Here is a 24,502-nt window from a genome sequence, read left to right as displayed (position 1 = left end):
GGCTGAACCTTCAGCCAGTACTGACATGCCTCCTGGCAATGTTAATGTGTTATCTATGAATGATGTAAGGGAGGAGGGAGTGAACTCTGAGTTTTCGGCTTACAAATACACCATAGACACACACACAGCGGAGGCTGTGACAGGGGAGGGGGTCAGAGAAAGGTGTGACAATGCCTCTACAAGTAATCAGCCAGTGAGCTGGGATCTGTTGCCCTCTGCAGGGATAAGCAGAGAGCAGGGTGCTGCAGGGGGAGAACCAGTGTGTGGGGTGGGGGCTACCACAGCAAATGTGGGGTCCCCAGAGATTTCACAGAGGGGTTCTGTTGCTGCAGGGGGGGAACAGGCAGGTGAGATTGGGGCCGGTCCAGGAGCAGAAGTGCTCCCAGGTAAGATCTCTGTGCAGGGTTCCCCCACAACCGGGGTGTCAGGAAGCCAGGTAGGTCTGCCTGAACCGGCGACTTGGTCAGGAACGGAGGAGGAGCAGGCACAACCCACGGTCGCAGCGGCTGTGGCCGCTGTCACCCGCTGTGGCCGCTGTCACCCGCAGTGGGAGTGCTGGAAGCTAAGGGGCCTCCCGGAGGTCCGACAGCTCTTCCCCTTCTGACCAAGTGGCAGCCGAGTCAGGAGGAGGCCAGGACACAGGTCCCGGGGTACTGACCGAAGATGTGACAGTCTCGTCGATTCTGGCCACATCTAGTCAGGGGTTTTGAACAGCGTTAGAATCTGACGACAGCCTGAAAGCTCTTAAAGAGCAGGCGGCACAGCCTCCCTCGGACCCGGAGCGAGTGGTCTGGGACCAAGGACGGCTGTACCGGGTCACGGTCCAGCAGGGTTCACCGGAGGCGTGGCCCAGGGACCGACAGTTGGTGGTACCCTATCCGTTCCGGACGGAGATTCCGATGGCCGGACACCTAGGGATCGCTAAGACCAAGGCCAGGTTAAACCAGCATTTCTACTGGCCAAAAATGGGGGCCAATGTGGCTGCCTACTGCCGTTCGTGTGAAATCTGTCAGAGAGTGGGGAAGGCGGGGCCACACCCCAAAGCCCCACTGGTATCTCTGCCCATCATCGATGAGCCTTTCAGGAGGGTGGCTGTGGATCTGGTCGGCCCGCTGGCCATCCCCAGCAGCTCCGGGAAACGCTTCATACTGACGGTAGTGGACTACGCCACCCGGTACCCTGAAGCAGCAGCCTTGTTGTCCATTCGGGCTGACAAGGTGGCCACCGCATTGCTGGAGATTTTCTCCTGAGTGGGTTTTCCCCAGGAAATGCTCACTGACTGAGGGACCCAATTCATGTCACAGCTGATGGAGGCCCTCTGTAAGCAAGTCCGGGTGCAACATCTGGTGGCCAGCCCGTACCATCCACAGACTAATGGCCTGTGCGAGCGGTTCCATGGCACCTTAACCCCTTCACCCCCGGCCACTAAAACACCCTAATGACCGGGCCATTTTTTGCAATTCTGACCAGTGTCACTTTGACAGGTTGTAACTCTGGAACGCTTCAACGGATCCTGGCGATTCTGAGATTGTTTTTTCGTGACATATTGTACTTCATGTCAGTAGTAAATTTAGGCCGATAATGTTTGCGTTTATTTGTGAAAATTTAGGAAATTTTGCAAAAATTTTGAAAATTTCGCAATTTTCAAACTTTGAAAATGTATGCCCATAAATCTGAGAGATATGTCACACATAATAGTTACTAAATAACATGTCCCACTTGTCTACTTTACATCAGCGCAATTTTCGAAACAAATTTTTTTTTTGTTAGGAAGTTAGAACAGGTCAAAGGTCATCAGCAATTTCTCATTTTTCCAACAAAATTTACAAAATAATTTTTTTTTAGGGACCACATCACATTTGAAGTGACTTTAAGAGGCCGAGGTGACAGAAAATACCCAAAAGTGACCCCATTCTAAAAACTGCACCCCTCACACTGCTCAAAACCACATCCAATAAGTTTATTAACCCTTTAGATGCTTCACAGGAACCAAAGCAATGTGGAAGGAAAAAATGAAAATTTTACTTTTTAACACAAAAATGTTACTTTTAGCCATAAAATTTTCATTTTTACAAGGGAGAAAAGAGAAAGTGCACAATACAATTTATTGTGCATGTTCTCCTGAGTACGCTGATACCCCATATGTGGTAAAAATCAATTGTTTGGGCGCACGGCAGAGCTCGGAAGGGAAGGAGCGCCATTTGAATTTTTGAACGCAAAATTAGCTGCACTCATTAGCGGACCCCATTTTGGAAACTAGAGCCCTCAAATAATTTTTCTAGATGTTTGTTGAGCACTTTGAACACCTGGGGGCTTCACAGAAGTTTATAACGTTGAGCCGTGAAAAGAAAAAAAATTTTTTTTACCACAAAACGGTTGCTTCAACTAGGTAGCTTTTTTTTCACAAGGGTATCAGGAAAAAATGCAACATAAAATGTATCGTGCATTTTCTCCTGAGTACGCAGATACCTCATATGTGGTGGAAATCAAATGTTTGGACACACGGCAAAGCTCGGAAGGCAAGGAGTGCCATTTGAATTTTTGAGTGCAAAATTAGCTGCACTCATTAGCGGACGCCATGTCTGGTTTGAAGACCCCCTGAGGTGCCTAAACAATGCAGCTCCCCGACAAGTGACCCCATTTTGGAAACTAGAGCCCTCAAATAATTTTTCTAGATGTTTGGTGAGCACTTTGAACACCTGGGGGCTTCACAGAAGTTTATAACGTTGAGCCGTGAAAAGAAAAATTATTTTTTTTTTACCACAAAACGGTTGCTTCAACTAGGTAGCTTTTTTTTTTCACAAGGCTATCAGGAAAATATGCACCATAAAATGTATTGTGCATTTTCTCCTGAGTACGCAGATACCTCATATGTGGTGGAAAGTAATTGTTTGGGCGCATGGCGGGGCTCAGAAGAGAAGGAGCGCCATTTGACAGCAAAATTGGTTGGAATCATTAGCGGACGCCATGTCACGTTTGGAGACCCCCTATGGTGCCTAAACAGTGGAGCTCCCCCACAAGTGACCCCATTTTGGAAACTAGAGCCCTCAAATAATTTTGTTAGATGTTTGGTGAGCACTTTGAACACCTGGGGGCTTCACAGAAGTTTATAACGTTGAGCTGTGAAAAGAAAAATTATTTTTTTTTTTACCACAAAACGGTTGCTTCAACTAGGTAGCTTTTTTTTCACAAGGCTATCAGGAAAAAATGCACCATAAAACGTATTGAGAAATTTTTCCTGAGTACGTAGATACTTCATATGTGGTGGAAAGTAATTGTTTTGGGCAAATGGCGGGGCTCAGAAGAGAAATTTTGCAGGGATGCAGATGTTATCTGCATCCCTGATCAGCGCTCAGCGGGACGCACGGACGGATGAGGTGTAAAAATGGACAGGGGATACAGAAAAAAAAAAAAGTTATACTTACAGTACCCAGAGGATCACTGACCAGAAGTGCTCCAGGAGGAACAGCTTTACAGGAGCAGCAGGCAGATCAGCAGAATGCCCAGGAAGGACCCAGCGATGGAGGCAGATGTGATTGGGCCGGTGAAGACAGGTAAGAGGACGTCGGGGGAGAGCAGAGGTGGAGAGGGGGGGGGTGAGAGGGGGGTGAGAGCAGAGGGGGGGGGGCAGAGGGGGAGACCGGAGAGGGAGCTGCAGAAGCAGAATAGAGATAATGGGGGAGGCAGACAGATCACGGGGGGAGCAGATCGGGATGCCGGGGGGGGGGGAGCAGATCGGGATGCCGGGGGGGGGGGGAGCAGATCGGGATGTCGGGGGGGGGGGCAGATCGCAGGGGGGCCGGGGCTAACACGGGAGCGGGCAGGGGCTAACACGGGAGCGCGCAGGGGCACCACGGGAGCGCGCACGGGCTGCAAGGTGAGCACAGTAGTCACGTGCAGCAGGAGCGGTGACCTCAGCTACGGCGGCGGCAGCAGCAGCGGTGGAGTGGTACCACAAGTACCAGCCACTGCACGCTGCAGACATGTTGGGGGAGGGCTCGCAGGCCAGCACAGGCCTGGGGAGGGCGGCCACCGGCAGATCAGACCGCCCCACTGCACACTGATTGGAGCGATTGCGCGTCATAGCACGATCGCTCCAATCAGTGCTGCAGGGGCTGGGGGCGACATGTTTGAGGTCCACCTATGATATGCTGCAGCAGCTGCGGCATCTCATAGCTGGATCTCACAGTATCGCACTAATTTGGGCATTATTTTTGCCGAAATTAGTGCGAACGATGTGGTTGGCGGTTCAGATTTGAACAGCCAATCACATCGATCGTCGATAGGGGGTGGCGATGCCGCCCCCCCTGGGGTCAAGCAAAGGTCCCCTGCTGTAAGAAACAGCAGGGGACATCATTTGAAAGCCGTTGCTATGGCCACGGCAATCAAATTAAGTTTAGGCAGTAAAATTACGTCCCTGGTCGTTAAGTCAAAATAGGACATAATTTTACTGCCCGCGGTCGTGAAGGGGTTAAAGCAGATGCTTAAGATGTTGGTCGACTCCCACGGGCGTGACTGGGAGCGGTTTCTCCCACACCTGTTCTTTGCTTACCGGGAGGTTCCACAGGCCTCAACGGGATTCTCACCTTTTGAGCTCCTGTACGGGCGACGTGTGCGGGGCCCCCTGGCTTGGGAAGGGGATTTGGCCACCCCTGGAGTGTCGGTTATCGAGTATGTCATGCGCTTCCGGGACAAAATGCAGGCCTTGACGCAGCTGGTACACGACAATATGGCTCAAGCCATAACCCTTTATCACCCCATTTGGACTGTACGAGTCCACGGTGATGCCATTCGGGATGAGGAATGCCCCTGCCACTTTCCAGCGGATGGTCAACACCCTGCTCAAGGGACTTGAAGGGTACGCAGCCGCGTACCTGGCTGACATTGCCGTCTTCAGTCCCACCTGGGAGGACCACCTAGAGCATCTAGCACAGGTGCTCAGGTGGATCCACCAGGCAGGTTTGACCATCAAGCCGGGAAAGTGTCAGCTGGCCATGAGCGAGGTCCAGTACCTCGGTCACCGGGTAGGCGGGGGAACTCTGAAGCCTGAGAAAGTGGACGGACCTCACCAAGAAGCTGCCCTCTGCAGTCTGTTGGACAGTGGACTGCGAGACAGCCTTCCGGGCCCTCAAGGGTGCCCTGTCCAGCCCACCAGTACTACAGGCAGCCGACTTCGCGCGGCCGTTTGTAGTACAGACCGATGCCAGTGACTTTGGCCTCGGTGCGGTGCTCAGCCAGGTGGACTCTGCGAGCCAAGAGCACCCAGTCTTGTACCTGAGCAGGAAGCTGTTACCAAGGGAAGTGGCCTACTCCACGATGGAAAAAGAATGCCTAGCCATAGTGTGGGCTCTGCAGCAACTGCAACCCTACCTTTTACGGGCGCCGCTTCATCATGGAGACGGATTACAATCCCCTTAGCTTGGTTACACACAGTCTCCGGGACGAATGGGAGGTTGTTGCGCTCCAGCAATACAACTTCACCATTCGCCACAAAAGGGGCCTTGACCACGGTAACGCCGACGGGCTGTCCCGACAAGGAGAGGTCGTGGATGGGCGCACGGGGGAACACCGGAGTGTGCTGCCCCCTAGCGCCCTCAAAAGGGGGGAGGTGTGAGGAAAATCCTGGGATATGAAGAGGCATTATGATTTCCAGTCATAATCGCTCTCATCACTCCATGGTAGCGCCCCCTCCCTTCTTGTTCTCAGATGTCTAACATCTGGGAAGGTGTCACATCCCAGCAACACATCCAATGGCCATCTCCTGTGATATGGAGATTAGATGAGCTGGGAACAGTGGACACAGGATGCCCCCCTGCCGTGTCCCTGTAACAAGAGTTTGTATCTCATTATAAGGCTATGGAAGCCACCAGACAGAACGGCTCCGGTAAAATATGGTTAATATCTCGTGAACCATATTTCCCTTAAATATGGCAAGCATAAAAATGACGTCCCCGCATGCGGACGGTGCTGGCCCATATTTTATATGGGAGTAGGACCTTGGGAAATACCCCAAACGTGATATCGGCCGGTGGGGAACTAGCAGACAAGTCATGAGTCCTCTCGTTTTGCAGCTAAATTCATAACTGTCACAATGAGAGCGTTGGCGTCCGCCTACGACGTTCCCAGGCAAAGTTATGGCCAATATCCCCTTTCTGGATAATATCTGACTCAAAGCGGGGGGAGTGGCATTGCTTCCCTCTGAGGTCACGAAGGTAGGAGGGGACGGGGATTCCACAAGATTGATAAACTCAGTTCGGACATTTTAGCTTGTTCTTTTGCTCGGGGGCCAGGTTGGGGAAGACCTGTGAGGGAGATCCTGGAAACCTGGTCTACGGCGCCCCCCCTGTGGCCAGACGCACAAGGTAACTGATTGAACTGTATACCTGCTTGTAAACCATGCTTTATCTGTAAATGTACTCTGACTCATCTATGTACAGTTAGGTCCAGAAATATTTGGACAGTGACACAAGTTTTGTTATTTTAGCTGTTTACAAAAACATGTTCAGAAATACAATTATATATATAATATGGGCTGAAAGTGCACACTCCCAGCTGCAATATGAGAGTTTTCACATCCAAATCAGAGTAAGGGTTTAGGAATCATAGCTCTGTAATGCAGAGCCTCCTCTTTTTCAAGGGACCAAAAGTAATTGGACAAGGGACTCTAAGGGCTGCAATTAACTCTGAAGGCGTCTCCCTCGTTAACCTGTAATCAATGAAGTAGTTAAAAGGTCTGGGGTTGATTACAGGTGTGTGGTTTTGCATTTGGAAGCTGTTGCTGTGACCAGAAAACATGCGGTCTAAGGAACTCTCAATTGAGGTGAAGCAGAACATCCTGAGGCTGAAAAAAAAGATAAAATCCATCAGAGAGATAGCAGACATGCTTGGAGTAGCAAAATCAACAGTCGGGTACATTCTGAGAAAAAAGGAATTGACTGGTGAGCTTGGGAACTCAAAAAGGCCTGGGCGTCCACGGATGACAACAGTGGTGGATGATCGCCGCATACTTTCTTTGGTGAAGAAGAACCCCTTCACAACATCAACTGAAGTCCAGAACACTCAGTGAAGTAGGTGTATCTGTCTCTAAGTCAACAGTAAAGAGAAAACTCCATGAAAGTAAATACAAAGGGTTCACATCTAGATGCAAACCATTCATCATTTCCAAAAATGGACAGGCCAGAGTTAAATTTGCTGAAAAACACCTCATGAAGCCAGCTCAGTTCTGGAAAAGTATTCTATGGACAGATGAGACAAAGATCAACCTGTACCAGAATGATGGGAAGAAAAAAGTTTGGAGAAGAAAGGGAACGGCACATGATCCAAGGCACACCACATCCTCTGTAAAACATGGTGGAGGCAACATGATGGCATGGGCATGCATGGCTTTCAATGGCACTGGGTCACTTGTGTTTATTGATGACATAACAGCAGACAAGAGTAGCCGGATGAATTCTGAAGTGTACCGGGATATACTTTCAGCCCAGATTCAGCCAAATGCCGCAAAGTTGATCGGACGGCGCTTCATAGTACAGATGGACAATGACCCCAAGCATACAGCCAAAGCTACCCAGTTCATGAGTGCAAAAAAGTGGAACATTCTGCAATGGCCAAGTCAATCACCAGATCTTAACCCAATTGAGCATGCATTTCACTTGCTCAAATCCAGACTTAAGACGGAAAGACCCACAAACAAGCAAGACCTGAAGGCTGCGGCTGTAAAGGCCTGGCAAAGCATTAAGAAGGAGGAAACCCAGCGTGTGGTGATGTCCATGGGTTCCAGACTTAAAGCAGTGATTGCCTCCAAAGGATTCACAACAAAATATTGAAAATAAAAATTTTTTTTTGGGGTTTGGTTTATTTGTCCAATTACTTTTGACCTCCTAAAATGTGGAGTGTTTGTAAAGAAATGTGTACAATTCCTACAATTTCTATCAGATATTTTTGTTCAAACCTTCAAATTCAACGTTACAATCTGCACTTGAATTCTGTTGTAGAGGTTTCATTTCAAATCCAATGTGGTGGCATGCAGAGCCCAACTCGCGAAAATTGTGTCTCTGTCCAAATATTTCTGGACCTAACTGTATATATTCTGTAGAACCCCTATTGTATATATTGTAGTTTCTAGTGTGGCTTAGGCCGATTAAATTATATAATTAATCTTGGGCTGTTCTGTTATCTCGATCTTGAATCCCACGTCTGTGTGTTCGGCTAATAGTTACCGTAAATCGGTTGGTGGCAGCGAGTTTGTGCCAAGGATCATTGTGGGGCAGCCAGTGAGATTCGGGGAGGTTTTTATATATTCCGTCCGCGGAGGTCGGGGGAATATATACCCTACTCTCACTGGGAACCCTTCAATAATCGGCATAAGTAGAATAGCGGCCTCCTTGCTTATTGTCAGGCAATTCCATAATTGGCCTGACTATAAGAGGGGCGCTAGAGAGCGCATCACGTGCTCTCTCTCTGTCGGTCGGTCGGTATAAAGGAGGGGTGTGACTCCCGCTTGTTACCCCCCAATCGCGACATACTGGTAGACAGCACGGGGGATTTCTGAGTGACACACACCCCCCCCCCCCCCTGTTCGTGACATATTGGTGGCAGCGGTGGGATTTCTGAGTGACTCCCCCCGGATGTTCGTGACAAAAGGGAACATCAGGGGCATCAGGCTGCCAGAAGACAATTTGAAAAGTTGGAGACCACTACCTGAAGAACCACACTGCCCAGCACCTCTACGCACGTTTCACACTCGCTTCATCAGGAGGTGCTGTGACAGGGGAATGGTCGTCATTATATAGCGTTAGACTCACCTGAGGCCTATTAGTGGTGCGCCCTGCATGGCGGCGGCCATGCCACCCACTCCTGCCGGCTTCCTGGAAGGTAAGATGTGCATGCGCGCTAATCGCTTCACTCATTGGGCACCGACCGGAGGGGAGGGACAGACACCAGCACACAGAGTGCGCACAGACATCAGCGCGTCCAGCGCCATCTTAGGTGAGGGCAGCAGTACTGGTGTTGTAGCTGTTCTGTTTTGTCACAAGTCAGCTTATGGGATCACCAGTGAGGTCTTCTCAATTAGGCCTCTTCAGACCTAATCAAGATCGAGCGCTCGGAGAAAAAGACCAGCATCCATGTGGGCATGATCAATTTTCTGTTTATTTAACCAAAGTACACTTTATTTATACCATTTACAGATCAATGTGATATTGCAAATAAGGCTTCTAAGCTGGACTTTACAAGTTGCTCATATGACCTTTAAGTTTTAGCAAAACAGAAATGTAGAGTCATGCATATGAGATAAGAAGAAGATAAGAAGAACATTTAGAGACAAAAATAATCCTTGAGCTTGTCTCTTATTCCGAAGGCTCCATAATGACTATGAACTACCACCAGATATACTTACTAATAACAATAAAATATCTTTAATGAAGAAATATAGAAACTATTAACCCTTCTATATCAATTTCCCCCTTTTGTAAATGGTATAACCTTCACTACAGGGTCAGTAGGCGTCCAAACAGGAGCTGCTGGCTCATGGGCCTAGTACCCATGAGGGGTCTTCCTACCACTTCACCCATCCACCCTCAGTGTGGACACCTACTCCTTGTCAGTAGAGGCCATTTGGGGTCCGTAGTAAACTACAGAGGGTTCAATACTGAAACTCTTAGAACATACATTATTCAATAGTTTAGCTAACGCATATATCAATGCTTTTACAGCTATATAAAGCAATAGACAGAATAACAATATTTGCATACAGGACTGTATAATGCCAGAAACACAACCTGCTAGGCCCTTAAACCAATTAGCTGGATTCATAAAAGAAAATGTATTTCCTCACCAGGAGTCTTCGCTGGAGTCATCCATATATATACATATATACATACACATGTATATACATATAATAGAACAGACAAAAACTGGTGACCATATATGTAGATACACACATAGACACAAACACACGGAAACAATCATTGTCCTTTCCACAGATAGCAACATCATTATATTGAAGACTGAACCATAATCCATCGTAGGTAATGGGGCCTGAATGAGGGATCTTAGTCTTTACTTTGGTAACTACACCCTCAATGTCCGGATTGTATTCCATCCACCACGACTGTCCCCTAGGCTGTGTGATATTTAGCTGGAACCAGGGATTAGTGACCTTTCCAGCTATAGCCAAGGTGGCAAATACATCTTTTCACCAGAATATCGATAGAGTCCAGGTTTCATTGCAGTCTGATATCAACACCTCCTGTGGTTCCAGAGGTAAGGCTAAATAAGGCATAGTCTTTGAAGAAATAGGACTGTGTGTGCACATCCAACAGTCTTTTGGCTTTTCTCCTTCCATGTCCTCAGTAAGAGAAATATGGTGGCGAATGAGTTTATTATCCCAGTCCGTATTTAAAAGTTCGCTCAGTGTCTTTGTTTGGTGCAGCAACCCTGCTACACCTAGCAGGATAATTAGCAAGACTGTCATTCTGCCGGTGGAGTGACCTCTTTACAGTGACTGGCGTGGATCCAGGTGGGTTTTCCCTCAAGTTTCACTGAGGTGGATGTGGTCAGCTGGACTTGGAATGGGCCATCAAAGCGTGGATCTAGCCTCTTTCTCACGTGTCTGCGCACGACCACCCAATCACCTGGATTCAGCTGATGCACATCTGCACTTGCATTGGGATCTGGAATGGATGAAAAGACATGTTTATGCACCACATTAAGTCTTTCCTGTAAGGCCTGGACGTAGGCTGTCATAGTGCCGTGTTGCATCTGTAACACTTGTGGAAAGTAGAGACCTGTTTTTGGGGCACTACCAAACAGGACTTCAAAAGGAGACAAGCCTGTCTTTCTATATGGAGTGTGTCTGACTGAAAAGAGTGCCAGGGATAAGCACTCTACCCAATTCTTTCCTGTCTCTGCCATGGCCTTTTGAATTTTTAGTTTAAGTGTCCCGTTTAATCTCTCTACTTTTCCACTGCTCTGTGGATGATAAGGGGTATGGAATGCCTGCTCTATTCCCAGGGCCTGCATAATGTCCCTCATTATTTCTCCAGTGAAGTGTGTACCCATGTCACTTTCTATGGCTTCTGGGATGCCATACCGACAGACTAGTTCCTTCATCAGTTTTTCTGCAGTTGTTTTAGCATTTGCACATTTTACTGGATAGGCCTCAACCCATCCTGAGAAGAGATCTACACATACCAGGACGTATTCATACACTCCTACCTTGGGTAGTTGTATGTAGTCTATTTGCAGTCGTTGAAACGGATAGAGCGGTCTGGGTGTTGCTTTCTTAGGGACTTTTACTGTTTTACCTGGGTTGTGTTGTGCGCAGATAATGCAGGATTGTACGTGTTTGGAGGCTACGTAACTGAAGCCAGGAGCGATCCAGAAGGCATTCACCTTGTTACACATGTGACTTTTTGAGGCGTGAGTGGGGCCATGTGTTGCTTGTGCCATCATAGGGAACAGGGACCTTGGTAAACACAACCTATCCTTACTTTCCCATACTCCATTCGAGTTCAGCCCAGCTCCCATTTTCCCCAGTGTTCCTTCTCTGTTTGGGCAGCCTGATGCTGGAGGGATTTCAGGACATCCAGACTCACTGTGGCTGGGACTTGCTGGCTCCCTGCCACTATCCTCTGATCCCTAGGCCTCTTTGCCGCTGCTTTCGCAGCTGCATCCGCCCTTCTATTGCCCGCTACCTCCAGTGAGTCACCTTTTGTGTGTGCTTTCACCTTAATGATGCCAACCTGGACTGGTAACATTAGTGCCTCCATTAACCGTTTTACCAATTCTGCATTTTTAATAGGCTTACCAGCTGACGTAAGAAAAGCTCTACTTCTCCAGATAGGGCCAAAATCATGACAGATCCCAAATCCATAATTTGAGTCTGAATAAACATTAATTTTCCTACCTGATCCCGCTCTACACGCCTCAATGAGCGCTGTTAGCTCCGCCTCCTGCGCGGACATGTGCGGCGGGAGTGGTTCAGCTCGGATTACCTCATGTGAGGATACTACTGCATATCCAGTGTAGAATCTCCCATCCAGGTGGTATCTGGAGCCATCTACAAAAAAACTCAAAATCTGCATTAGTAATAGGTGTATCATAGACATGTGGAAAACCTGCTGTCTCCTGACTCATCAGCTCTATGCAGCCATGCTCGTGCGTCATGTCAAAGTATTCATCCTCACTTGCTACCATTGTCACCAATTCCCCCTTTTCTGAATCTACTGGCAAAAGGGTGGCTGGATTCAGAACACTACACCTCTTGAGGGTGACATACTCAGGAATCAGAAGGGCACATTCAAGTCTGAGCTGTCTGGCTATAGACAGGTGTTTCGGTTGGACTTGCACAAGTATAGCATGAATGTCATGCGGGGAGTAAATTGTAGCGGGAAAATATCAATGTGATCTCGCAAGCCTTCCCTAGCAGTACTGCAGCAGCCGCTACAGCATGGACACATGTGGGAGACCCTCTGACAACTGGGTCCAATCGCGCTGAGTAGTAAGCTATTGGTCTCTGTTGTCACCATGTTGCTGTGTGAGGACGGCTGTCGCATGCCCTCCCTGTTCTGTGCAAAACAAGGAAAATGGTTGATCGTAATTTGGAATACCCAGGGCCGGGGCAGATACAATGAGTAGTTTAAGGGAATGAAAGGAATCAATAGCTTCCTGAGTGAGGTCAAAGGGGTCAGATGACAGACAATCATAGAGGGGTTGCATCATTTGCGAGGCAGACCTTATCCAAGGCCTGCAGTATGACACTAAGCCCAAAAAGGTGCGCAGTTGCCGGTGGGACCTGGGTAAGGAGAGATTTTGGACTGCTTGTTTTCTCTCCTCTGTCAGGTGTCTCGTACCTTCAGAGATACAGTGACCCAAAAATGTTATCTTTTGCTTACAGTACTGTAATTTTTCACGTGAAACTTTGCAACCATTCTCTGCCAGAAAACACAGCAAAGCAAAAGGTCATCCACGTACTGCAATAGCGTAACCTGTGGATGAGGCGGTTACCACTGTTCCAGAATTCCTGCCATAGCTGTAGAATAAATGGTAGGTGAATTCATTCCTCCTTGCGGGAGGACTGTCCACATGTACTGTTTCCCCTCATGTGTGAAGGCAAAAAGATACTGACAGTCAGGGTGTAGAGGCACAGAGAAAAATGCATTTGCCCAATCAATTACTGTAAAACATTTGGAGGTCCCTGGGATTTGTGACAGTAAGGTATGTGGGTTTGGAACAATTGGTGTTACACTCTCAGTGACAGCATTGACAGCTCTCAAATCATGCACCATTCTGTACGTGTCAGGGGAACCTTTGGGCCCTTTTTTTCTTGATTGGATACAAGGGAGTGTTACAGGGGGAGGACCTTTTGTACTAGAGCCCCTGCTTGCACATATTCTCTGGTCAGGGCCATTGATTTGGCTGGGCTTAAGGGATACTGTTTTATCAAGGGAATTTCAAACACCAATCCCTCCAGTCCCTTCGTGGTCACCAGTTTCCTAGGCCAGAGGCAAAGGAGGAGGGAAGGAAGGAGGAGAGTCAGTCTGCTCCCTCTCCTATTTGGGGTTTTTGCACTGTCTGGCGTAATGTCCATTCTGTCCACAATTCCAGCACTGTACGGTCACTCGGTCACCTGGTGCCCTCCCTCTCTGCTTCCACTGTTTTCCTTGTGCTCTAGCATACATAACTGGTCGCTTGCATTTTGTCAGTTCAATTCCCTTAGCTACTTGCAGAAGGTCTGTTGGGTCCATGTTTCTCCACTCAGGTCTGGCTGTCTCTACTGCTTCTCGTAAAAACTTATTCATACCGTTAACAAATATACTCATCAGTATTTTGTCATTAAGGGAGGTTCTGACTTTGTACCCCACGTCTGCCCACTTCAGCTGTAACCTCCAAAAGTACGTCTCTATACTCTCCCCTTCCTGCTGTATTACGTCAGTCAGGGAAAGAGGGAAAGGTTGGTCTTCAGGGTCAGATAACTGTTTTCTTTCCTTACCGTCAGAGTAATGTCCAGCTTCCTCCCCAAAACTCAATTCCTTCACTACCTCTGTCTCAGTGTCAGCGTCCTCTGTCATCACATGTGATCTGGTTCGAACAGGAGTTAGTGCAATCTGCTTAGGGCGAGTAACACTACACGTAGCACAAGTACTTCTCCAGTCTGGGTTTTTCTGACTACAATGTTTACAAGTTCATTCATCTGGTCTGGGTTTGTGATCATGTGAAGGAGGGGGCGGTAGCAGTCAGTTTTTGCTCTTGGTGCATTAAAACATTTATAATACACTTTACATAACAATAATATAATAATACATCCCACTGTTATTTCTTTACATCCACAATGCTGCACCTCTTCCCTGAATCTGTGCCATTTCTCAACATCCAAATACCCACACTCTGGCATGTCTGCCTTTCTGAGTATTGGTCTGATATTTTTCACTGCTTCTTTGCCTTCTCTTTCTTGCACTATCTGTTTGGCTGTTTTGGATCCTGCAGGAGCCCCACACTGCACACTGAACAAGTTGCCCATGGCTTCAACTTATTCCCACACAGCCCACCTTTCTGCAAATGCCCTCTCAGTGTCCCTGAACCTTGTTAACAGGCCACACGTCTCCTGGCAAGTCAGAATGGGCTCTCAAGTGGTAGCAAGAAGGCTCAATCAGCATTCACTCTCACCTGCTACACTTGTAGGGCGTATTGGGAAGGGTTAAAAAACACCTCTCACCCAATAGACCAGATGACTAAAGCAGGAAGGACCAGGTGTGATAGTCCTCTCACCTGCTAGACCACCTCCATGTAAGTGGGAAGGCCACAAATGCTCTCTAACCCACTTAGACCTGATGTGCAGTTGGCTACTCCATGCTGGTCCTTTACAAAGTATTCCAGCAACGAACGTAAACTAGAGTTAAACCAAAACAATTAACAGAGCTGACTTCTCACAGAAGACAGAAAATCGCGCAGCTGTTCACTTGACCCCTCCCAAAAGAATGTCAACGCACAGTTTGTTTAGCAAGAGTGTTATCTCGTCCAGATTCAGCTTTCCAAAACACAATCCTAATACCCACTGGTATAATACACAATCCCAGCAGAAAATTGAGACTACTTATATACCTTCACAGTAGTAATATTCTACTTTGCTATAAAACCTTCATCCCCATTTTGAGGGGAAGAAACACACAATATCTCACTATAAGGACAGATCCCAGGACCACTTGTCCTACTCATTCATTGATTCCAGAAACATATGTAACAATACACCTTCCAAGGGTCAGTGAACCTCACATGCAAATAAAATTATCTAAACCGCTCTTGACACTGATGGGAAAACATACATATGTCAGGTATCCACTCAAATACTCTATATGGCTATGCCCTGTGACATTTCACAACCGGAACATCTTTTCACAGTCCACAGTATGACCTATAACCATTAAACTTATACATACATATTATTTCACCAAGTCTCTTATCTCAATTTCTCATCACTTTGTTATTCAGAAACTTCTCATCAATATACAACAACCTATTGCCTGCCTACTTTATCTAGGCATTAATATGAAACCACTTATGAACACATATCCCTAGACCAGTGTATTGCCCATCAAAGATGCAAAGATGACCAAAGCAAAACACAAAACACAGCAACACAGCAAATGTAATTATACAGAGACTGTCCCAAATTCCGTGCTATGCAATCTATGCAATCAGTTAATGGACGGACAACAGATTATCTTATTACTCTATATTTCAACTCTCATTCAGACATGCATGAAAAAACAATACTCACTGGTGATGCCAGAGTTCTTGAACCGTGTGTACAGCCTTACCCAGAATATTCGGGAAATCAGAGAGAGTGAAATAAAGTGTAAGAATAAAGCTTCTCACCTTGCTGCAGCTGAAATTTCACTGTCTCCAGAGTCCCTAAAACTTCTTCCGAATAGGCTGGTTGGCCACGGCTCCACGTTGGGCACCAAAAACTGTTGTAGCTGTTCTGTTTTGTCACAAGTCAGCTTATGGGATCACCAGTGAGGTCTTCTCAATTAGGCCTCTTCAGACCTAATCAAGATCGAGCGCTCGGAGAAAAAGACCAGCATCCATGTGGGCATGATCAATTTTCTGTTTATTTAACCAAAGTACACTTTATTTATACCATTTACAGATCAATGTGATATTGCAAATAACGCTTCTAAGCTGGACTTTACAAGTTGCTCATATGACCTTTAAGTTTTAGCAAAACAGAAATGTAGAGTCATGCATATGAGATAAGAAGAAGATAAGAAGAACATTTAGAGACAAAAATAATCCTTGAGCTTGTCTCTTATTCCGAAGGCTCCATAATGACTATGAACTACCACCAGATATACTTACTAATAACAATAAAATATCTTTAATGAAGAAATATAGAAACTATTAACCCTTCTATATCACTGGCAACCCACCATAAACGGGAAAGCATATGAAAAATTATATACAGTACCAATGATCTGAGACGCCATTATTGTGCACATAAGAAAATATACGGATTGGGTACAAATTAATCATTATTTAAATTCATTTAAATCCATACAGGAGAACAAAGAGGATATGGCAATATAGCACACAAGGGTTCCAAGGGACAACCATTCACCCATATAGGTTATAAAAAAACATTAATTATCTCAAGATAAGATTGTGCGCCACATAGCCATAACCAGATAATGCATATGAACCAAATTCAAGTATATCATCATGCAAAAATACATATTACAATACAACAACAGTTTAATTAATGGATCATTAAGGTACAATTCAATCATAGAGGCAGATCATTCAGGTACAATTTCCTCATAGATGTAGAGCACATATTCACATATGGTAGTTTTTCTTAAACGGCTGCTCCCACCAAACGATGTACAAAATAGGACAACATAAAATAAAAATAAAAAATTAAAATAATGACCATAAAAATCAAACAGAGAGTGAGGAATTGGTGGGGGCCACTCAGGCCAAGGGCTCAAATAGCAGATAACGTGCAGAACATGAATTAGTCAAGAGACCATACAACAAACGCACGAGGACATAGATCAAAATTCAATTCGTATTTTAAAGGGAAGATGATCACAGGAAAGGCTTAAAAGACACCAGATCATTCAAACCCTGTGGTTTCACAGTTTCCAGCATGGTGACCCACTTTGCCTCCTTCTGGGCCAAAACCCTCCTGTGATCACCTCCCCTTGTACCAAAATAAACTCTATCCCTCTAAACTTGAGGAGGCGCCAGTTACAGGTATGTTTTTCCCTAAAATGTTTAGGTATATTATTAAGGGCCTCAAAGACTTCTGGTTTTTCAACTTTCGCCGCTTTTTTGATATCCCTAATGTGTTCAAGGACCTTAACCCTAAATTCCCGGGAGGTCAATCCTACATATATAAGTCCACAAGGACACTTTGCCCAGTAGACTACAAAAGTTGTCCTACAATTGATGTTATGCAGGGCTGTGGAGTCGGTAAGCCAAACCTTCGACTCCGACTCCTCAAATTCTCTTGCACCGACTCCGACTCCGGCTCCGACTCCGACTCCGGCTCCGACTCCGACTCCTACATATATTGCTTATAGTTAGGTGAAAAATTTATTGTAGTACATGAATATGTGTATGTGAACATCAGACATTTAATAATTTTTATGATACAATAATCAAGATATTTGGATAGAACATAAAATATATTTATTGGAATACAACTTTAGAACACAAAAAACTGTAATAAATTGTAAATATGTAATACACTATGTAATATACAGTAGATTACATATATATCTTGTGTGTGTATATACACTGTATATATATATGTATATACAGTGTATATACACACACAAGATATATATGTAATCTACTGTATATTACATAGTGTATTACATATTTACAATTTATTACAGTTTTTTGTGTTCTAAAGTTGTATTCCAATAAATATATTTTATGTTCTATCCAAATATCTTGATTATTGTATCATAAAAACAATTAAATGTCTGATGTTCACATTGTACTACAATACATTTTTCACTTAAATATAAGCATTATACTAAATGTTATTATTTAGTAAAATATTCAGCACATTCTGCATTGCACTCCTGTCCCCAATTTATTATATATTTTAGGAGTCGGAGTCGGTGCATTTTATACCGACTCCGACTCCGACTCCACCAAAATGAGCTCCGACTCCGACTCCGACTCCACGACTCCGACTCCGACTCCACAGCCCTGATGTTATGCACAATTTTTTAGGACTTAGTATTGGAGGAATCATGGAAAGTAAAGGACCTTTCCATTTGGGAACAATCCCCACAGTCTCCAAAAGAATATGAACCCCATCTGGGTCCTTTTGACAAACCCAGAAACGTAGAGTGGGGTGGGACATAGTGACTTCTCACTATCATGTCCCTAAGGGTCCTTGACCTTCGTGGTGTTATTGATGGTTTATCCAAAATGACTTTTGCTAGATCAACATCAGATAGAAGTATCGGCCAATAGTGTGCAACAACTTCATTCACTTCCCTCCACTGAGAATGATAGGCCGTAATAAATCTGACTTGATTATCCTATTTTTTGATGTTAGATTTAAGCAAGTTATCCCTCAGGGTATTTCTTTCCCTCTCATAGCCAGATTGAATCGACCTATCACTATAGTGGTGGAACTTGAACCGTCTCTTAAGATCCCTCGCCTCCCCCTCAAATAAATCAATGTCTGACCATACCCTGCGGGCTCTTAAAAACTGACCTGTTAGTATAGAATTGATAACTTGTGGTGGATGAGATGATTTTGCACTAAGAAGGGAGTTTACCGCTGTTCCTTTTCTAAAGATATCCGTCACAATGGAACCGTCCGCTCCCTTCATTATGCTGATGTCCAGAAACTCTATTGAGTCAGTGCTGTAATGATAAGTTAGTTTTGTATTAGAATCATTTACATTCAATGAGCACATAAACCCCTCTAGCTCCTCCTGCCCACCCTGCCAAACCATAAACCCAGGAAGAGGCACGCATGCGAGGGTGCACAAGACGCCCCTTTGGCAGTGCCCCTCTCCTGGAGATAGTAGCGCCCCTTAAACAGGAAGACGTTGTGGGTGAGGATAAATTTCAGCAGAGTGAGCAGGAGAGAAACAAGATCACTATCCAGAGAGGTAGTGCCCAAATAGAATTCAACAGCCCTTAACCCATCAGAATGTGCAATAGACGTATATAATGATTCTACATCAGCAGTCATCATTCTAACATAATCATCCAGATGTAAAGCGATTAGCGCATGCACATCGTACCTTCCGGGACGCCAGCTGGAGTGGGCGGCATGGCCGCCGCCATGCAATGCGCGCCACTAATGGGCCTCAGGTGAGTCTAGCGCTATATAATGGTGACCATTCCCCTGTCACAGCACCTCCTGACGAATCGAGTGTGAAACGCGCGTAGAGGTGCTGGGCAGTGTGGTTCTTCAGGTAGTGGTCTCCAACTTTTCAAATTGTCTTCCGGCAGCCTGATGTTCCCCTTCTCTTCCCTGCTCTGCAGGATTATATGATGATATATGGGGGTATATTGAATTGAATGTGGGCATTTTATATCCAATTGATTGTATTATTCTCTCTTCTGACCACCCTTGTGCAATAGCTAATAACCACACTGGTCCAGGATTTTTTCTGTGTTTAAGGGGTTCATTTTTAACTGTGTGTGTTTTGAAACCCATCTCTGATTGATTATGTGATAAATTTATGATGTTTTTTGTATCATGTTAATAAAGATGTAATTAATTTTTGGATTTATCTTGCATCTTTGATATACTTGTACTAAGATGCAAGTCTAATGTAGGTTTAACATAGAGGGAGGATGCCTTAACTATCTGGTGCCTCTCAGCCCTAGGCTGAGATGCTGTTCCAGGTTAGGGCACGCTGGCCCTTTAAGAATACATTTGTGCGAACTCACAGGAGACCTGCTTGGTTGCGCAGGCCCTGGGAGATGGCGACGGGGACATGGAAACCATTATAAGCGGCTGGGATAAGTGTGCCGGTGTCTCTACCTAGGAAAGGGGGCAGGACAGTAAGGGGATGCTGGTTACGGTGTTACAAGCTATTTTATAAATTATATCCTTAAATTTGTATATGATATTAAAAATTATTTTTATTCTTGGCAGATGACTATACCAGGAGAGCAGAGGCACAACTGACATCTTCAGTTTTTAAATCAGATAACCCTAATATGCCACAAGATATAACTGAAGCAAATTCCACTATTCAAGATATGCCATCATCCCTTCACAGCAAAGATCTATCATCTGATTCTTTTAAACAAGTCTTACCTTTTGATTCATCACATACTATTAAGAGAAACAAAAGAGGCATTAAAAATCAAAGTGCTCATATATCAAAGAAGCCAATTTCAACTTTAGAATATCGAAAAATCCATAAAAAAATGCACACAGGGGAGAAACTATTTTCTTCAGACTCTGTTAGTTACCAGAGAAATCACAGAGGGGAGAAGGCATATTCATGTTCAGAATGTGGGAAATGTTTTAGGAAAAAATCAGAACTTGTTATACACCAGAGAATTCACACGGGGGAGAAGCCATATTCATGTTCAGAATGTAGTAAATGTTTTGCACGTAAATCAAATTTTGTTACACATATGAAAATTCACACTGGAGAGAAGCCATATTCATGTTCAGAATGTGGGAAACATTTTACCCAAAAATCAGATCTTGTTATACACCAGAGAATTCACACAGGAGAGAAGCCATTCTCATGTTCAGAATGTGGGAAATGTTTTGCATTTAAAACATATCTTGTTTTACACCAGAGAATTCACACAGGGGAGAAGCCATTCTCATGTTCAGAATGTGGGAAATATTTTGCATTTAGAACAAATCTTGTTTCACACCAGAGAATTCATACAGGGGAGAAGCCATTCTCATGTTCAGAATGTGGGAAATATTTTAACGATAAATCATATCTTGTTAAACACCAGAGATCTCACACTGGGGAGAAGCCATATTCATGTTCAGAATGTGAAAAATGTTTTGCATTTAAAACATATCTTGTTAAACACCAGAGAATTCACATGGGGGAAAAGCCATTCTCATGTTCAGAATGTGGGAAAAGTTTTGCACACAAATCACTTTTTGTTACACATCAAAGAACTCACACGGGGGAGAAGCGTTATTCATGTTCAGAATGTGGGAAAAGTTTTAGCAAAAAACCTGATCTTGTTAGACACCAGAGAACTCACACGGGGGAGAAACCATATTCATGTTCAGAATGTGGGAATTGTTTTAACAATAAATCCGTTCTTGTTACACACCAGAGAACTCACACTGGGGAGAAGCCATATTCATGTTCAGAATGTGGGAAATGTTTTGCACACAAATCACTTTTTGTTACCCATCAAAGAACTCACACGGGAGAGAAGCCATTCTCCTGTTCAGAATGTGGGAAATGTTTTGCACACAAAGCAAATTTTGTTACACATCAAAGAACTCACACGGGGGAGAAGCCTTATTCATGTTCAGAATGTGGGAAATGTTTTAACAAAAAACCTGATCTTGTTACACACCAGAGAACTCATACGGGGGAGAAGCCATATTCATGTTCAAAATGTGGGAAATGTTTTAGAACAAAAACTAATGTTGTTATGCACCAGAGAACTCACACAGGGGAGAAACCTTTTTCATGTTCAGAATGTGGGAAATGTTTTGCACAGAAATCATATCTTGTTATACACCAGAGAACTCACACAGGGGAGAAGCCATTCTCATGTTTAGAATGTGGGAAATGTTTTGCATCTAAATCATGTCTTGTTAAACACGAGATAATTCACACGGGGGAGAAGCCATATTCATGTTCAGAATGTGGGAAATGTTTTAACAAAAAATCTAATCTTTCTAAACACCAAAGACTTCACACAGGGGAGAACATGTTTAGAATGAGGTAAATATTTTACACACACACGTGATCTTTTTAAACATTATAAAACTCACAAGGGTAGAAGCCATTATCATACCTAGAAGATGACAAATGTGTTACTTAAATTTTAATTTGATGACCACTAAGAAAATTCACATGAGAAGAAACCATATATTTGACAAACTGAACAAGAAAACACAAGAGAGAGAGTGTAAAAAAAAAAGCAAGTAAACCAGAAAGGGAAAGCACGCTAGAAGTTACATTAGTATTATTATTATATATACAGTTACTAATAGACATCTGTTTTATAAAAATCAAAGTAATAATCCATGTACATTGAACATTTCACATTGTTATATATTTATATATTCACTATATGGACAAGAGTATTGTAACCCTCCCGCCAAAAATACCCAACATTCCTCCTCCCTCTTCTTGTTTCAAAGATTATACCATATTGCTCGGGTATCTACCATAGAGGGAGGATGCCTTAACTATCTAGTGCCTCTCAGCCCTTGGCTGAGATGTTATTCCAGGTTAGGGCATGCTGGCCCTTTAAGAATCCTTTTTGTTTGTACTCTATATCGCAGCGTTTTAGACGCAGCTGAAATATGCTGCATCCAAAATGCTGCCAACAGTGATCATTGGCACACAGCCTAATAAGAGGGAACTGAGGAAAGGTGAGGAGAATTTTTTTTTTGGTGTATTACTAAAGGATGGGCACAATAGTACAGGGCACAAGGATGAGCACAATACTACAAGGATGGACACAATACTACAAGGATGGGCACAATGCTACAGGACACAAGGATGTACACAATACTACAAGGATGAGCACAATTCTACAGGACACAAGAATGGACACAATACTGCAAGGATGGGCACAATACTACAGGGCACAAGGATGGGCACAATACTACTGGGCACAAGGATTGGCACAATACTATAGGGCACAAGATTGGATACAATACTACAGGGCACAAGGATGATCACAATACTAAAGGGCACAAGGATGGACACAATACTATTGGGTACAAAACTACAGGGTATAAGGATGAGCACAATACTACAAGGATGGGCACAATACTATAGGGCACAAGGATGAGCACATTACTACAGGGCACAAAATAATCACAATACTACAGGGCACAAGGATGGGCACAATACTACAAGGATGGGGGACATTACTACAAGATGTTAGCTAAGATTACTGTATGATGCTGTTAATTGTAAAACAATTTTACAAGGAGGGGATAAAATGTAAAAAAAAAAAAAACAAAATAGAGCACGAATTTTTTTGGCATTAAATTTTTTTTATATATATATATAAACTTAACTAAACAAATAAAGTGCTGGTTTGTCATGTCATAAGAAACAAGCAAAATGTTAAAAAAAAGTGATCCAAAGGTATATAGACAAAATAATTAAAAATGTCACTTTGACCTGAAAAGTATGTGTCCCCCCTCATTTTTTTTTCTTTCTATGAGTTTGAGACCCCTGCTCTAAGGGGACTTTGATTATAAATACTTACTAAATTGTTCCAATAACCTGTCACTCAAAACATTTTTTCCAATAAAGTCTGAGTATCTAAACTAATGTTCTTCATTTCTTCCTCCATTTCCTTTTTGCTGGAGCAGAGGTCGCCCAACCTGTTCCTCATTATGGCAGTAAATGTCTTGGATACAATACTCTTATTACTGCAATTTCTCACTAACAAAGCTTTAACTGTTTGTTAATTGTTCCAAAAGTATTACCATTATTCCTCTGTAAGGCCTGACATAACAATTTAACCCTATACTCTTGGCCTTTTTAACACAATATGAACTCCTCGTCCTTTTCTTTCCTTTCCTCGGCTGTTTACTTCTCCACACGAGGTCCTTGATTACATTTTCTATTATTCTAAATAGTTTTTTAAATTCCAAATTTAGCTTTGAGCGCACAACAAAAATGGGGGGAAGAAGTATTCTTTTTTTCCTATTGAGATCATTCTATTTTTTTTTTTTTAAGAGAAATGACAATAAAAATGCCCCTTCCCTTCAACCTTTTCCCAATCCGGAATGCTGGGGTAGGTTTATCTATAGAGAGACGTCATGTACAGAAATATTAGGGCTACAGTGACATCACATATGTTATACAGAAGAATAGCGCTGTCTCCATAGCTCTTTATACAGTGACTTATAGATCAGACAAGCTCCTCATATTTAGGCAGGTTCTATTTTACTCAGTCCATCTAAATGTTATCAATTTATGTGTAAGAAACAATAAACGTCCTTCCGCAGTTTTCCCACGTGTGTCCAGTGTCAGTTCTTCTATATTCCCTTATATAAAACCTTGGTGTCTCCGACCAAACCTGAAGATTAGGATTTTACAATCGTAATAACTTTACTCCAAAAAAGTATTTATACTCCGCAGCCTGTGTATAAGATCCGCAGCTTCCGCTCAGCACTTCCCACCTTTGTCCTCTGTACGTATGCCGACCTTGTGGAGGAACAGAGGGTCATATATCGCTTATAGATGATTTATAGCTCTGACAGTCTACAATGTCCACTAGGGATACAGATCTAAGCTTTTCAAGGATCCTTGTCCATTGTGTG

At 44.1% G+C, this 24,502-nt stretch overlaps 2 protein-coding genes across 2 annotated transcripts in view; one reads left to right on the top strand and one right to left on the bottom strand.

Moving 5' to 3' along the window:
- LOC142310591 (uncharacterized) overlaps positions 1-24,182 on the top strand; it is a 54,333-nt gene extending 30,151 nt beyond the window's left edge. Inside the window, exon 10 of the mRNA XM_075348110.1 lies at positions 20,144-24,182. Coding sequence (XP_075204225.1) covers positions 20,144-21,936 — 1,793 coding nt within the window. The 3' untranslated portion in view covers positions 21,937-24,182. The remainder of the gene's footprint in view (positions 1-20,143) is intronic.
- Positions 1-24,502, bottom strand: part of LOC142313091 (uncharacterized) — a 340,618-nt gene that overhangs the window by 126,058 nt on the left and 190,058 nt on the right. The gene's annotated exons all lie outside the window — the stretch shown is intronic.

This window comes from Anomaloglossus baeobatrachus, chromosome 5 (genome assembly GCF_048569485.1).
Source record: "Anomaloglossus baeobatrachus isolate aAnoBae1 chromosome 5, aAnoBae1.hap1, whole genome shotgun sequence".
Classification (NCBI taxonomy): domain Eukaryota; kingdom Metazoa; phylum Chordata; class Amphibia; order Anura; family Aromobatidae; genus Anomaloglossus; species Anomaloglossus baeobatrachus.
The sequence above is the reverse complement of the archived record's forward strand: the minus strand, read 5'-3'. Positions and strand labels throughout refer to the sequence as shown.